The sequence below is a fragment of the Stomoxys calcitrans genome, chromosome 3, assembly GCF_963082655.1.
Source record: "Stomoxys calcitrans chromosome 3, idStoCalc2.1, whole genome shotgun sequence".
In the NCBI taxonomy this organism is placed as follows: domain Eukaryota; kingdom Metazoa; phylum Arthropoda; class Insecta; order Diptera; family Muscidae; genus Stomoxys; species Stomoxys calcitrans.
In genome coordinates this window covers 174,355,401-174,370,227 of record NC_081554.1, presented here as the reverse complement: position 1 = coordinate 174,370,227, position 14,827 = coordinate 174,355,401, and the positions used below count along the sequence as shown (strand labels likewise).

The 14,827-nt window shown below is 39.8% G+C and overlaps 2 protein-coding genes across 2 annotated transcripts in view; both read left to right on the top strand.

Moving 5' to 3' along the window:
• Nucleotides 1–11,817, top strand: part of LOC106088404 (uncharacterized) — a 219,120-nt gene extending 207,303 nt beyond the window's left edge. The window contains exon 8 of the mRNA XM_059365702.1: nucleotides 11,770–11,817. Within this exon, the coding sequence (XP_059221685.1) occupies nucleotides 11,770–11,817 (48 nt within the window). The remainder of the gene's footprint in view (nucleotides 1–11,769) is intronic.
• Nucleotides 11,818–13,816: 1,999 nt separating this feature from the next.
• LOC106088405 (uncharacterized) overlaps nucleotides 13,817–14,827 on the top strand; it is a 25,144-nt gene continuing 24,133 nt past the window's right edge. The window contains exon 1 of the mRNA XM_059365701.1: nucleotides 13,817–14,825. Within this exon, the coding sequence (XP_059221684.1) occupies nucleotides 13,918–14,825 (908 nt within the window). The 5' untranslated portion in view covers nucleotides 13,817–13,917. The remainder of the gene's footprint in view (nucleotides 14,826–14,827) is intronic.

Below are 14,827 nucleotides of genomic sequence, written 5' to 3'. Positions count from 1 at the left end.
CCAGCCCACACCAAATTTTGGCATTCGCCATAGGACCCATCCACTTTCCAAAACGTCCAGCACAGGTGGGGGGTTCAGCATTCGCACCAATTCGCACGGACTTCTTCATCTTAAAGAAAACCAACGTCCCCGTTCTCGAGACCCTATGCCTCAGGTGTTTGACCACCCTCAGGTGTTTGACCAGCCCAAAGCGCCAGCCCACGCCAGCACAGTGGGGGTTCACCATTCTCCGCAATAACCCAGGGTACCGCTTTCTTATCACAAGGCCGATCGACGTCCTCATTTTCGATAACCTAGGCCACAGGGCCTTAGTCACCCTGCAGTTCATAGCGCCAGCCCAAGCCAAATCTGCGCATTAGTTCTCATCCACTCGAAGTTTTGTAGACTTCAGTTTGGCCTCGCTGAAAATTCCGTTGTAATTTCCCAAAAAACGGTCTCCGATCTTTCAAAAGCTATTGAACTTAGCCTATATGCCTCACTTGCGCAATCCAATTTCTATTAGAAATTCTTCTAGAACTCGTTATTTGCCCTTTTTATACCCACCACCGACGGATGGGGGTATATTCATTTTGTCATTCCGTTTGCAACACATCGAAATATCCATTTCCGACCGTATAAAGTATACATATTCTTGATCAGCGTAAAACTCTAAGACGATCTAGACATGTCCGTCCGTCTGTCCGTCTGTCTGTTGAAATCACGCTACAGTCTTCAAAAATAGAGATATTGCGCTGAAATTTTGCACAGGTTCTTTTTTGTCCATAAGCAGGTTAAGTTCGAAGATGGGCTATATCGGACTATATCTTGATATAGCCCCCATATAGACCGATCCGCCGATTTAGGGTCTTAGGCCAATAAAGGCCACATTTATTAACCGATTTTGCTGAAATTTGGGACAGTGAGTTGTGTTAGGCCCTTCGACATTATCCGTCAATTTGGCCCAGATCGGTCCAGATTTGGATATAGCTGCCATATAGACCGATCCTCCAATTTAGGGTCTTAGGACCATAAAAGCCACATTTATCATCCGATTTTGCCGAAATTCGGGACAGTGAGTTGCGTTGGGCCCTTCGACATCTTTCGTCAATATGGCTCAGATCGGTTTAGATTTTGATATAGCTGCCATATAGACCGATCCTCCGATTAAGGGTCTTAGGCCCATAAAAGCCACATTTATTATCCGATTTTGCTGAAATTTGGGACAGTGAGTTGCGTTAGGCCCTTCGACATTCTTCGTCAATTTGGCCCAGATCGGTCCAAATTTGGATATAGCTGCCATATAGACCGATCCTCCAATTTATGGTCTTAGGCCCATAAAAACCACATTTGTTATCCGATTTTGCTGAAATTTGGGACAGTGAGTTTCGTTAGGCCCTTCAACATCCTTCGTCAATTTGGTCCAGATCGGATATAGCTGCCATATAGACCGATCCTCCGATTTATGGTCTTAGGCTCATAAAAGCCACATTTATTATCTGATTTTGCTGAAATTTTGGACAGTGAGTTGCATTGAGCCCTTCGATATCCTTCGCCAGATCGGTCCAAATTTGGATATAGCTGCCATATAGACCGATCCTCCGATTTATGGTCTTAGGCCCATAAACACCACATTTGTTATCCGATTTTGCTGAAATTTGGGACAATGAGTTGCCTTAGGCCCTTCGACATCTTTCTTCTATTTGGCCCTGATCGGTTCAGATTTGGGTATAGCTGCCATATAGACCGATCTCTCGATTTAAGGTTTTGGGCCCATAAAACACGCATTTATTGTCCGATATCGCCGAAATTTGGGACAATGAGTTGTGTTGGGCCCTTCGATATTTGTCTTCAATTTGGCTCAGATCGGTCCAGATTTGGATATAGCTGCCATATAGACCGATCTCTCGGTTGCACAATGACTTGTACTTATAAGCATTTGGTGTAAATCGGATGATATCTATAGAGCTGCTATGGGGCATAAGGTATGCATTTTTCACTGGATTTTGACGAAATGTGGTTCACATATATACCCGAGGTGGTGGGTATCCAAAGTTCGGCCCAGCCGAACTTAACGCCTTTTTACTTGTTGTTCCCTTAATAAGGGAATTTGTCCCAGCTTTTCACCGAGTTTTTTCTCTTTGCCGTATCGAAACACTTTTCCCAACTTTTCACCGAGTTATTTCTCCTTGCCGTATTTAAACACTTTTCACTCTATTTTCAAACAACCTTCAACTCAGCTGCCCATCAGGTCTGACTAGTTTCAGTCGGGGGTGCTCCTTCACCATCATACAGATGAGGCAAATTTCGGGAATATTGGCTCTATCTTAACATCATAAGCATCATATCTCAGAACGAGTGTCTCATTCTCCCTTAAAGGCAAACAAAATGTTTGAAATCACTTTTAGTCTGTAAAAGAGAATCTATCAGAGATCAAAGTTCCGTTTTTGGTTCATAGCTAATTGAAAAACATCGATAAACATGCCACGTGCTTCACAACTGATATGCAGGGCAAAATGTAAACATATCCCTTAGGACCTATGGATAATTGAATTAATTCAAAGTTTCACCAAACGTAAGGCTGCATAAATTTGATCTTTATGCAAAAGTTTCCTTTCTTTTTTTTTTGATGTATGATGTGTATGTAGTGGAAGTCTTACCATCACTTTGGTATGCCAATTATTTCCAACAAACCCAAAAGTAATTTTTTCTCCATTTACATTCCCATTTTGGCTGGGCAAAACAAATTACCTAAGAAAAATGATTGGCAGACTCCTAAACCGACTGCCGTCTGCCAAAGTTATAGCGATTCTAATGAAGCTCACCCAATTCCCATCAATCACATTTGTAGGCCAAAAACAAGCTCCCAAGGGTCAATGTGGCTGCAAGCAGCAAAGCCAAAAGTCATGAATGACTAACAACGTGAGCAGAAAATCAAATGGCCATACAGCAGAAAACAAACAGCGAAAAACATAAACTTTCGCAAACTCCCCAAAATGCTCTGCCCAGAATAGCCAAACAACTTTCCATAGGACTTTTGCTTGAGTTATTTTAATTACAATTTCAATTCTGTGCTGGCAATGCTTATCTGGAACCAACTCCTATCTCCAACTACCGAAAGTTGTACATAGTCCCAAAGTCCCAAAATATGAGCATATAATTCATGGCTGTTAGTAAGCCACAATATTCAATGTTCCCTTGACTTGACTTAAAATGGGATATTTATATTTTTGTGATAACTTCCGGTGCAATGTTCTTGTGTTATTTCTTAACTTCCGTTTCCTAGGGATTTGGTGTTTTTTTTTAAATTTTCTTGGTGTAAACAAAACATCAGAATAAGAGAGATTAAAATTACAATGGTACAGTGTAGGACTGATTGAAAATTAAAACACGTAAAAGCGTGCTAAGTTCGGCCGGGCCAAAACTTGGGTACCCATACTTATTGACACAGTTCGTACTAATATCAAAGAATCATTTCTTTTATGAACATTGAAGAAGTCTTTGTGTAATATTTCTGTCCATTCGAATAAAAATTGGGCCTTGTAGGAGCTCAAGGAGCAAAATCTGGAGATCGATTTATATGGAAGCTATATTCAGACCATATTCGACACGTATGTTAAAGGTCATGGGAGAAGCCGTTGTACAAAATTTCAGCCAAATAGGATGAGAATTGCGCCCTCTAGTGGCTCAAGAAGTCAAATTCCCAGATCGGTTTATATGGCAGCCGTATAAGGTTATGTAATGATTGGCGCCATACCTAGCAAAGTTGTTGGCAGTCGCAACCAAATACTTCATGCATAAGTCCACCCAAATCAGATGAGAACTGCGCCCTCTATCGGCTCAAGAAGTTAAGATCCCAGTTTGGTTTATAAGGCAGCTATATCAGGTTAGGCACTGATTTGCGCCGTACTTAGCACAGTTATTGGAAGTCGTAATAAAATATTTCGTGCAAAATTTCTGCCCAATAGGATAAGAATAGCGCCCTCTAGTGGCTCAAGAAGTCAAGATCCCAGATCGGTTTATATGGCAGCTATATCAGGTTATGTTCTGATTTGCGCCATACTTAACACAGTTGTAAAAAGTCGTAATAAAATACTTCATGCAAAATTTCAGCCTAATAGGATAAGAATTGCGCCCTCTAGTGGCTCAAGAAGTCAAAATCCCAGATCAGTTTATATGGCAGCTACATCAGGTTATTTACTGATTTGTGCCATACTTAGAAAATTTGTTGCAAGTAACAACAAAATACTTCATACAAAATTTCAGCCTAATAGGATAAGAATTGCGCCCTCTAGAGGCTCAAGAAGTCAAGATCCCTGATCGGTTTATATGGCAGCTATATCAGGTTATTTACTGATTTGTGCCACACTTATCAGAGTTGTTGAAAGTCGTAACAAATCACTTCAAGCAAAACTGCAGCCTTATAGGATAAGAATAGCGCCCCCTAGTGGCTCAAGAAGTCAAGACCCCTGACCGGTTGATATGGCAGCTATATCAGGTAATTTACTGATTTGCGCCACACTTATCAGAGTTGTTGAAAGTAACAACAAAATACTTCATGCAAAATTTCTGCCTAATAGGATAAGAATAGCGCCCCCTAGTGGCTCAAGAAGTCGAGATCCCAGATCGGTTTATATGGCAGCTATATCAGGTAATTTACTGATTTGCGCCACACTTAGCACAGTTGTTGAAAGTCGTAATAAAATACTTCATGTAAAGTTTCTGCCCAATATGATAAGAATAGCGCCCTCTATCGGCTCAAGAAGTCAAGATCCCAGATCGGTTTCTATGGTAGCTATATGAGGTTATGTACTGATTTGCACCATACTTAGCACAGTTGTTGAAAGTCGTAATAAAATACTTCATGCAAAGTTTCTGCCTAATAGGATAAGAATAGCGCCCCCTAGTGGCTCAAGAACTCAAGATCCAAGATCGATTTATATGGCAGCTATATCAGATTATGTATTGCTTAACGCCATACCTAGCACAGTTGTTAAAAGTCGTAATAAAATACTTAATGCAAAGTTTCTGCCCAATAGGATAAGAATAGCGCCCTCTCGTGGCTCAAGAAGTCAAGATCCCAGATCGGTTTATATGGCAGCTATATCAGGTTATGTACTGCTTAACGTCATACCTAGCACAGTTGTTGGAAATCGTAACAAAATTCTTCTAACAAAATTTCAGCCTAATAGGATAAGAATTGCGCCCTCTAGAGGCTCAAGAAGTCAAGATCCCTGATCGGTTTATATGGCAGCTATATCAGGTTGTGGACCGATTTGAACCATACTTAGCACAGTTGTTGGAAGTAATATCAAAACACAACGTGCAAAATTTCAGTCAAATCGGAAGAGAATAGCGCCCTCTAGAGGCTCAAGAAGACCCAAGATCGATTTATATGGCAGCTATATCAGGTTATGAACCAATTTGCGCCATACTTAGCACAATTGTTAGAAGTTATCACAAAATACGTCATGCAAAATTTCAGCCTTATAGGATAAGAATTGCGCCCCCTAGTGGCTCAAGAAGTCAAGATCCAAGATCGGTTTATATGGCAGCTATATCAGGTCATTTTCTGATTTACGCGTACTTAGCACAGTCATTGAAAGTCGTAACAAAATATTTCATGCTAAATTTTAGCCTTATAGGATAAAAATTGCGCCCTCTAGTGGCTCAAGAAGTCGAGATACCAGATCGGTTTATAAGGCAGCTATATCAGATTATGTATTGCTTAACGCCATACCTAGCACAGTTGTTAAAAGTCGTAATAAAATACTTCATGCAAAGTCTCTGCCTAATAGGATAAGAACTGCGCCCTCTAGTGGCTCAAGAAGTCGAGATACCAGATCGGTTTATATGGCAGCTATATCAGGTTATGAACCGATTTGAACCATACTAAGCACAGTTGTTGGAAGTGATATCAAAACACCACGTGCCGGATTTCAGTCCAACCGGAAGAGAAAAGCGCCCTCTAGAGGCTCAAGAAGTCAAGACCCAAGATCGGTTTATGTGGCAGCTATATCAAAACATTGACCGAATTGACCCATTTAAAATTCCAACTAACCTACACTCATAAGAAGTATTTGTGCAAAATTTCAAGCGCCTAGCTTTACTCCTTCAAAAGTTAGCGTGCTTTCGACAGACAGACGGACGAACATGGCTAGATCGACTTAAAATCTCATGATGATCAAGACGGGGTGTTACAAACAGAATGAGGTAATTTGTATATGCCCATCCTATGGTGGAGGGTATAAAAATATGCCGTGTGAGAACGGTTAGAGATATGTTTTTTTTAATTTGGAATGATTAGAGCTGAGGTGTAATCGAGATCGTGTGGCAAGGCCCCAGATTATGTGGGAGCCTTTTGGCAGGCCCCTAAAATTGGTCAGCTCGGTATTGTTGAAGTTGTTCGGGCTGCCAAATTTGAGGTATGATTTTCAATTTTTTTTTTTGGATAGTGTTCAAAAATCTCGAAAATTCTTAGAAAATACGAATAGAGACTTCTCAATAGCTCCTTTTGAGTTTTGAAGATAAAATTGTCCTTGAAAACCAAAAATAAATCCTGCCTGGGCAATTTTCCCCATTCGGGGAAATATGGTTTCAAAATCGGCATATTTTTAGTAAATTTGCGGTGAAGATTACAAATATTGTTAGGTGCAAAAAATGTTTGTATAAATTTAGGTTAAATGTGGAATAAAACAATCATGTGCCCAATTAAGGTATCGGGGCTTTGGAATTTTTGAAAACGAGTAGTTTTTCGAATTTATTAAAAAAAATTTGCCCATTTAAAAATAAGTCTAGCACCCGTTTATGTTGACATATCTTGTTATACCCACCACCATAGGATAGGCGTATTCTAACCTAGTCATTCCGTTTGTTACACCTCGAAATATTGATCCACGACCCCATAAAGTATATATATTCTGGATCGTCTGGATATTCTGATTCGATCTAGCCATGTCCGTTCGTCTGTCGAAATCACGATAGCGGCCTAACGCGTAAGGCCAGCCGCTTGAAATTTTGCACAGATACTTAGTATCGAAGTAGGTCGTTGGGGATTGCAAATGGGCCATATCGGTTCAGATTTAGATATAGGCCCCATATAAACCGATCTCCCTATTTAATTTCTTGCGCCCCTGGAAACCGCAATTTTCATCCGTTTTTGCATATGGTGTTTTCTTGTAACTACCAACAACTGTGTCAGATACGGTCCGAATTGATCAATAACCTAATATAGGTCCCATATAAACCGATCTCCCGGTTTTACTCCTTGAACCTCAATTTTTGTCTTGTAGAAGCTTTTCTTTCGGCAAGTTTGAAAGAAATTTGGCATGTAGAATAAAATTATGCCCTTTAACAAAATTTATTTTGTATAAATTTGTAGCAGAATCCATAGTGGTGGGCTAAGGAGATTCGGCCTGGTCCAACTTTACACGTTTTTACTTGTTATACCCACCACCGAAGAATGGGGGTTTGAAGATGCTATATAGACCGATCCGCCGATTTAGGGTCTTAGACCCATAAAAGCCACACTTATTACCCGACTTTGCTGAAATTTAAAACAGTGAGTTGTGTTAGGCCAATTGATATCGTTCTTCAATTTGACCCAGATCGGTTCAGATTTGGATATAGCTGCCATATAGACCGATCTCTCGATTTAAGATTTTATTCCCATAAAAGGCGCATTTATTGCCCGATGTCGCTGAAAATTGGTACAGTGAGTTGTGTTGGACCCTTTTACATTCTTCTTCAATTTGGCTCAGATCGGTTCAGATTTGGATATAGCTGTCATATAGACCGATCTCTCGATTTAAGGTTTTGGGGCCATAAAAGGCGCATTTACTGTCCGATTTTGCTGAAATTTGAGACAGTGAGCTGTAATATATGTGGCTTTTATGGGCCTGAGACCCTAAATTGGCGGATTGGTCTGTATGGGGGCTACATCAAAATATTATCCAATATAGCCCATCTTCGAACTTTACCTGCTAATGAAAAAAAAAGAGTATGTGCCAAGTTTCAGCTCAATATCTCTCTAGACTGTAGCGTTATTTCAACAGCCCCCATCCTTCGGTGGTGGATATAAAAATTCAAATAGGTCTTTAAGCTGGCGTAGCTCATACATAAACCGATCTCTCGATTATTCTTGTTCGGTTGCTAGAAGCTTTTATTTTTGCCTGGTTTGGCAGAAATTTGCTACGAAGAGTAAAATTATGCCTCTCAACTAATTTTGTTTTGTGTCAATTTTAAAGATTCAGTTGATCCCCATTACTTGGACCTGTTTGGGGTGATTTTAGTAGAAGATCCCAATAGATGCTTAGACACAAATTTTAATTTCATATTCATAATCTACTCCCAAATATCATTCCTTTGAACCCCATATTAGCTTGATCGGCTTATATTCCCATTTTGAGAGAGATTAGGGGGTTGCTTGGACCTCATTTTTAATTTCATACTCGAAATCTAGTCCCGATTTCTTTTCATTTGAGTCCCATATTTACATGATCGTCCAATATGCCTATTTCGGCGGTTTTGGGCTTATCTGCTCCCTAGTTACCTAACACCATATTCATACTCTACGCCCGAACACATTTTATTTAAGTCCCATATTGTCCCGATTGGTCCACTTTCAATTTTGAGCGGTACTTTTGGGGCATTTTTGGGATCGGCCCCGGCCCATAGGTATTTGAACGACATTTTTAATATCGCATTCGTTCTCTACTCTCCTGCCTTTATTTTGAGTCCCATATTGTCCCAATCAATTCTCTTCTGATTTTGGCGGTACTTTCGGTCGGTTTTAGTTTTAGGCCGACCCCTTAGATACTTGGACCCGATTTTAATACCAAATTCGTATTCCTCTCGTGAATACCTTTCATTTGAATCCCACTTTTATTTTCATCCCAACAAATTATATAGTCTATTTCTCCTTCCAGGCTACACAATTTCATGAAAAAGCTGCAGTGAATTGTTAGACCCCTGCCAAATTTGGTCCATATTGGACCAATGATGCATTTTTCATCGGATTATAACGAAAATTTGTTAATATACATATATATCCGAGGTGTTGGATATTCAAAGTTCGGCCTGGCTGTACTTATCAAATTTTTACTTGTTTAAGATATTTAAAATTTTTTAAACTTTTCCCCTTAGTGCCAACTTAAAAATTTTCGATATTTTTTTCCACTTCCGCTTACCATCAATTATTCCATGTTCATGGTATAAGCAAAATATTGTAAGACAATACGCATAAATAAAGGGTGATTTTTTTGAGGTTAGGATTTTCATGCATTAGTATTTGACAGATCACGTGGGATTTCAGACATGGTGTCAAAGAGAAAGATGCTCAGTATGCTTTGACATTTCATCATGAATAGACTTACTAACGAGCAACGCTTGCAAATCATTGAATTTTATTACCAAAATCAGTGTTCGGTTCGAAATGTGTTCAAATTTTGACAAATTTTGTTCAGCGATGAGGCTCATTTCTGGTTGAATGGCTACGTAAATAAGCAAAATTGCCGCATTTGGAGTGAAGAGCAACCAGAAGCCGTTCAAGAACTGCCCATGCATCCCGAAAAATGCACTGTTTGGTGTGGTTTGTACGCTGGTGGAATCATTGGACCGTATTTTTTCAAAGATGCTGTTGGACGCAACGTTACGGTGAATGAACACATTTCGAACCGAACACTGATTTTGGTAATAAAATTCAATGATTTGCAAGCGTTGCTCGTTAGTAAGTCTATTCATGATGAAATGTCAAAGCATACTGAGCATCTTTCTCTTTGACACCATGTCTGAAATCCCACGTGATCTGTCAAATACTAATGCATGAAAATCCTAACCTCAAAAAAATCACCCTTTACAAGACAAAAATTCCTTCCGAAAAGTTCTGTTTTACTCGTTAAACTTTTAGGAAGCTGTATTGAAATTTGAAAAAAAAAAAATTAAATTTATTTGCTCTGCTTTGGGGTAGAGGAATTATTCTGTCACAATCATGGGATATGCCAAACGCAATCACGGAAATTGTACGTGTTTACGCTGTAAAATACTTGAACTTTGCAAATGAAGTTTTATGGACGAAGAAAAAAGCTATCAGCAGAAAAATGTTAATGGCAAGGCTTTGGTGTTTACTTTGGCTTCCTTGTGTTATTAAGGGAAGCACTCTCATAAATTTATTAAAATCCATACATCTGAATGGAAAGATGATGTGAAAACCTTGTAATTGAAGTTATTTGCAAAGATCGTGTTCTATTTATATAGCCATACAATAAACATTAATAGAGGACATGAGAGTTGAAAGATCATATTTTAATCAAAGTCAATAAGGATATAAAGCTATTAAAGATACCCACAAGAATCCCCACCACCTACCCGCTTGTAATGAAAATGTAAAACATTCATTCATCAAGGAATTTACCATGGCCCTGATGCCTTAGTTTTTATTGGGTTGCCCAAAAAGTAATTGCGGATTTTTCATATAGTCGGCGTTGACAAATTTTTTCACAGCTTGTGACTCTGTAATTGCATTCTTTTTTCTGTCAGTTATCAGCCGCTACTTTTAGCTTGCTTTAGAAAAAAGTGTAAAAAAAGTATATTTGATTAAAGTTCATTCCAAGTTTTATTAAAAATGCATTTACTTTCTTTTAAAAAAATCCGCAATTACTTTTTGGGCAACCCATATTATACCCACCACCGAAGGGTGGGGGTATATTCGTTTTGTCATACCGTTTGCAAGACATCGAAATATCCATTTCCGACGATATAAAATACATGTATTCTTGATCGTCGTAAAAATCTAAAAAGATCCAGCCATGTCCGTCCGTCCGTCTGACCGTCTCTAGGTCTATCTGTTGAAATCACGTAACAGTCTTTAAAAATGGAGGTATTGAGCTGAAACTTTGCACAGAGTCTTTTTTTGTCTATAGACAGGTTAAGTTTTAAGATGGGCCTTATAGGACTATACTTCGATATAGCCCCCCTATAGACCCATCCGCCGATTTATGGTCTAAGACCCAAATAAGCAACATTTGTTATCCGATTTTGTTGAAATTTGTCACAGTGAGTTGTGTTAGGTCCTTCGACACATTTTTATACTTTATACCACTACTGTGGTGCATTAGTTTGTAGTGCATTTGTTTGTAACACCAAGAAGGAAGAGCGAAAAGCCCACTGATAAGTATACCGATCAACTCAGAATTACTTTTGATTCGATGTAGCTATATCTGTCTGTCTGTCCGTCCGTTCGTGTTAATTTGTGTACAAAGTACAGGTCGCAATTTTCCTCCGATCGTCTTCAAATTTGGTATAACCATGTTTTTCGGTCTACAGACGAAGCCTATTGAAATTGGCAAAAATCAGTTGTGTAGGTTGGTCTGGAAGAAAACATAGGCTATATAATTTTTTGATATCGGGTGGAGGCGGACCCTCCCCCTTACGCCAAAAACGCCACTCTTATGCGAAAGTGGTCCGATGGCCACAATATGGGTATCAAATGAAAGGGCATATTAGCCGACCATGGCTATATGGGACTCAAATCAAAAGGTATTAGAGAGTAGATTACGAATATGACATCAAAAATTTGCGTTCAAGTCTAGGTGGCGCTTTTCCTCCTACAGATACGTCAAATGGGTTATTTGACCCATTATAATAATATGGGACTCAAATGGAAGGTATTTGAGAGTAGAAAACGAATTTGATAACCAATTTTGGAGTCAAGTGTTTTGGGGTACGCCCTAAAGCACCCCCTAAACTGAACTTCCTTTCCGACTATGGAAATATGAATTTGATATCTATTTTCAGGGCAAAGTGCCGGTGGCCGCCCCTGCCCCGAAACAACCTTTCAAATGATTCATATTTACCGGCCATGGCAATATGGGGCTCAAATTAAAGAGATTTGGAAGTGATATCCATATTTGAGTAGAAATGTCTGAGGTGCCACCCCTCCGAGTCCGAATGGCGTCTCGCTGTGCGGCACCTTTTTGGGGAGAATGTTTTAAATGACCATGCATGGCATTGTACCTCGCAAATGTCGCCAACCACAGCTTTTTCCGATGTTCTCGCCAGGATTCGAACGCATTCAGCGTCATAGGTTACAATGGAACGAATTCGATATCGAATTCGAAGGGCGAAGTGTCCCCACCCTAAAAAGATATAAGAGAGTTCAAGATGGCACAGCGGAGCGGGTCCGGAACGGCTAGTCTGCCGTATAGTCCGTTCTCCCGATTTGAGATCTTGGCCCCATGAAAAGATAATTTATTGCCCAATTTCGCTGAAATTTGAGACAGTGACTTATGTCGCCCATATAGAACCATACTAACATATAGCTGCCATATAGGCCGATATGCCGGTTTAAGGTCTTAAGGCACAGATTTGGATATAGCTGCCATATAGACCGATTTCTCGATTTAAGGTTCTGGGTACATAAATGGCGCATTTATTGTCCGATGTCGCCGAAATTTGAGACAGTGATTTCTGTTAGGCCAGTCGACATCCTCCTTCAAGTTGGCCAAGATCGGTCCAGATTTGGATATAGCTGCCCTAGACACCAATCTCTTGATTTAAGGTTTTGAACCCATAAGAGGCGCCACGATTTCGCCAAAATTTGGGACAGGGAGTTGTATTGGGCCCTTCGACAGCTCTCCTAAATAAGGTCCAGGTCGGTTCAGATTTGAATATAGCTACCATATACACTGATTCTCGACTTAAAATCTTGGGCCCATAAAAGGCGCATTTATTGTCCGATTTTGCCAAAAATTTGGGACAAAGAGTTGGGTTAGGCCTTTCGACATCCTTCTTCAAATTAACTCAGATCGGTTCAGATTTGGATATAGATGTCATATATATCAATCTCTGGATTTATGGTTCTGGACCCATAAAAGGCGCATTTATTGTCCAATGTCACCGATTTCTCGATTTAAGGTTTTGGGGCCATAAAAGACGCATTTTTTGACCGAGTTTTGGTACAGTGAGTTAAATTAAGCCCCTTGACATACTTTTGCATTATGACACAGATCGATCCAGATTTGAATATGGCTATCATATAGACCGATCTCTCGATTTAAGGTCTTGGGCTCATAAAGGAGCATTTATTGTACGATGTCGCCAAAATTTGGGACATGGAGTTGTATTAGGCCCTTCGATATCCCTCTTCAATTAGGCCAAGATTGGTTCAGATTAGGATATAGCTGCCATATAGACCGATCTCTCAATTTAAAGTTTTGGCCCCATAAAGGGCACATTTATAATGCGATTTCGCTCAAATTTGACACAGTAACTTATGTTAGGCTTTTCAACATCCGTGCTGTATATACTTCAGATGGGTCCATATTTGGATATGGCTACCATAAAGACCAATATTTTGTTCTACAAAATTGAACAGCGACTTATACCAATTAGACCACGAATTTGCTCCAAATTGGACCATATTTCGAAATAGCTGCTATGCCCCATGGACCACTTTTCTTCAAAAACCTTACGTGGCGTAAGGTGTGCATTTTCCACCGGATTTTGACGAAAGGTGGTCTATTTATATGCCCGAGGGGGTGAGCATCCAAAGTTCGGCCCGGCCGAACTTAACGTCTTTTTACTTGTTTATGGGTAGTTTTCTACCCATTCATCGCTGATCGGTTAAATGGGACATTACGCCTCGATGGGCGAAAAGTCATCACTTTCTTCTTTAACTCGTTTCAGTATTGGTCTCATATGCCTTTGGGCGGTCCAAATTTTCCAAATTTAAAAGTCCTTTTTGAAATTTTTGGAATCATTTTGGCACCCTATTTTTTATAAAACTCCAGCAACATACATGCCTTCACTTTTGTTTTCATATTTATTTTGTTTTGTCGTTTTGTTTGAAAAGAAGTCTGTTGCAGTAAATTGTATTTGAAAGTTTTGTATCTGTTTTTTTTATGTGTGAAGAATTTTTGAAACTGCCCCTAGGCATTCGTCGCCATGTCAATCAATATGGAAAGAAAAAATCAAAATTTCGAGTTTATAGCCAAATTAAGTGCCTCCAGTGAAAAATGTGATGCATTGGGAAGACCTCCACCCAGTTTGTTACTAACCCAAGAAACCAAAGGCAATGAGTCTGCTATTTGCGGCACACCTACTTGCAATAGCGCAAGTCTCGCTTACCCTCAGACAGATACTGAGGAGGACATCTATGACGAAGTAGCTGATGAAACTGAGAGTGATGTGAAAAGTTTCGATAACAGTGATGAGGACAGCATGGTGGACGACTCCCACTATATTGAGGCCAACACACCAAGGCGTATGAATTCTAAATTGCGAACCGAATTACTAAATTACAAACAGGAGCTGAAGCAATACAAGAACACCACCAAAGAGCTGGAGAGTAAATATATGAAAATCAGTTCTGAATTGAGCGAAATGCAAACGAAGCACCAACAATTTATGGCCCAACGTCCGGTTGGCGAAGGAGGGGACAGCAATGCCGATGGCGAAGTTGACGACAATTTGTGCTCTGACGATAGTTCAGCAATATCGCTGCGTCGCAAGAGCACTCAAATCTTTCATAGGGGCAGTAGTTTTAGGCGAGAGGTTCCTTTGGCTGCAAGCCATACCAACTGTAAGCCCTCAAACAAGCAACGTTTTAGTGCTGCTATGGAAAACAAAGAGAATCTACCGCCAACTGGGAATTTGAGGACAACATTAAAGAAATCTCCCAAGAAAAGTTTGGACTCCCAAACTCTATACAAAAAACCCAAAACAATGCCCAATGTAGAATTGCTGCAAACCACCATAGAAGTGCTGCAAAGCGAAAAGTCTCAATTTCGCAATATCATTGAGGAGCAACAGCATTGTCTGCAAGACTATCATCAACGTTGCGTCAAGGCCCAAC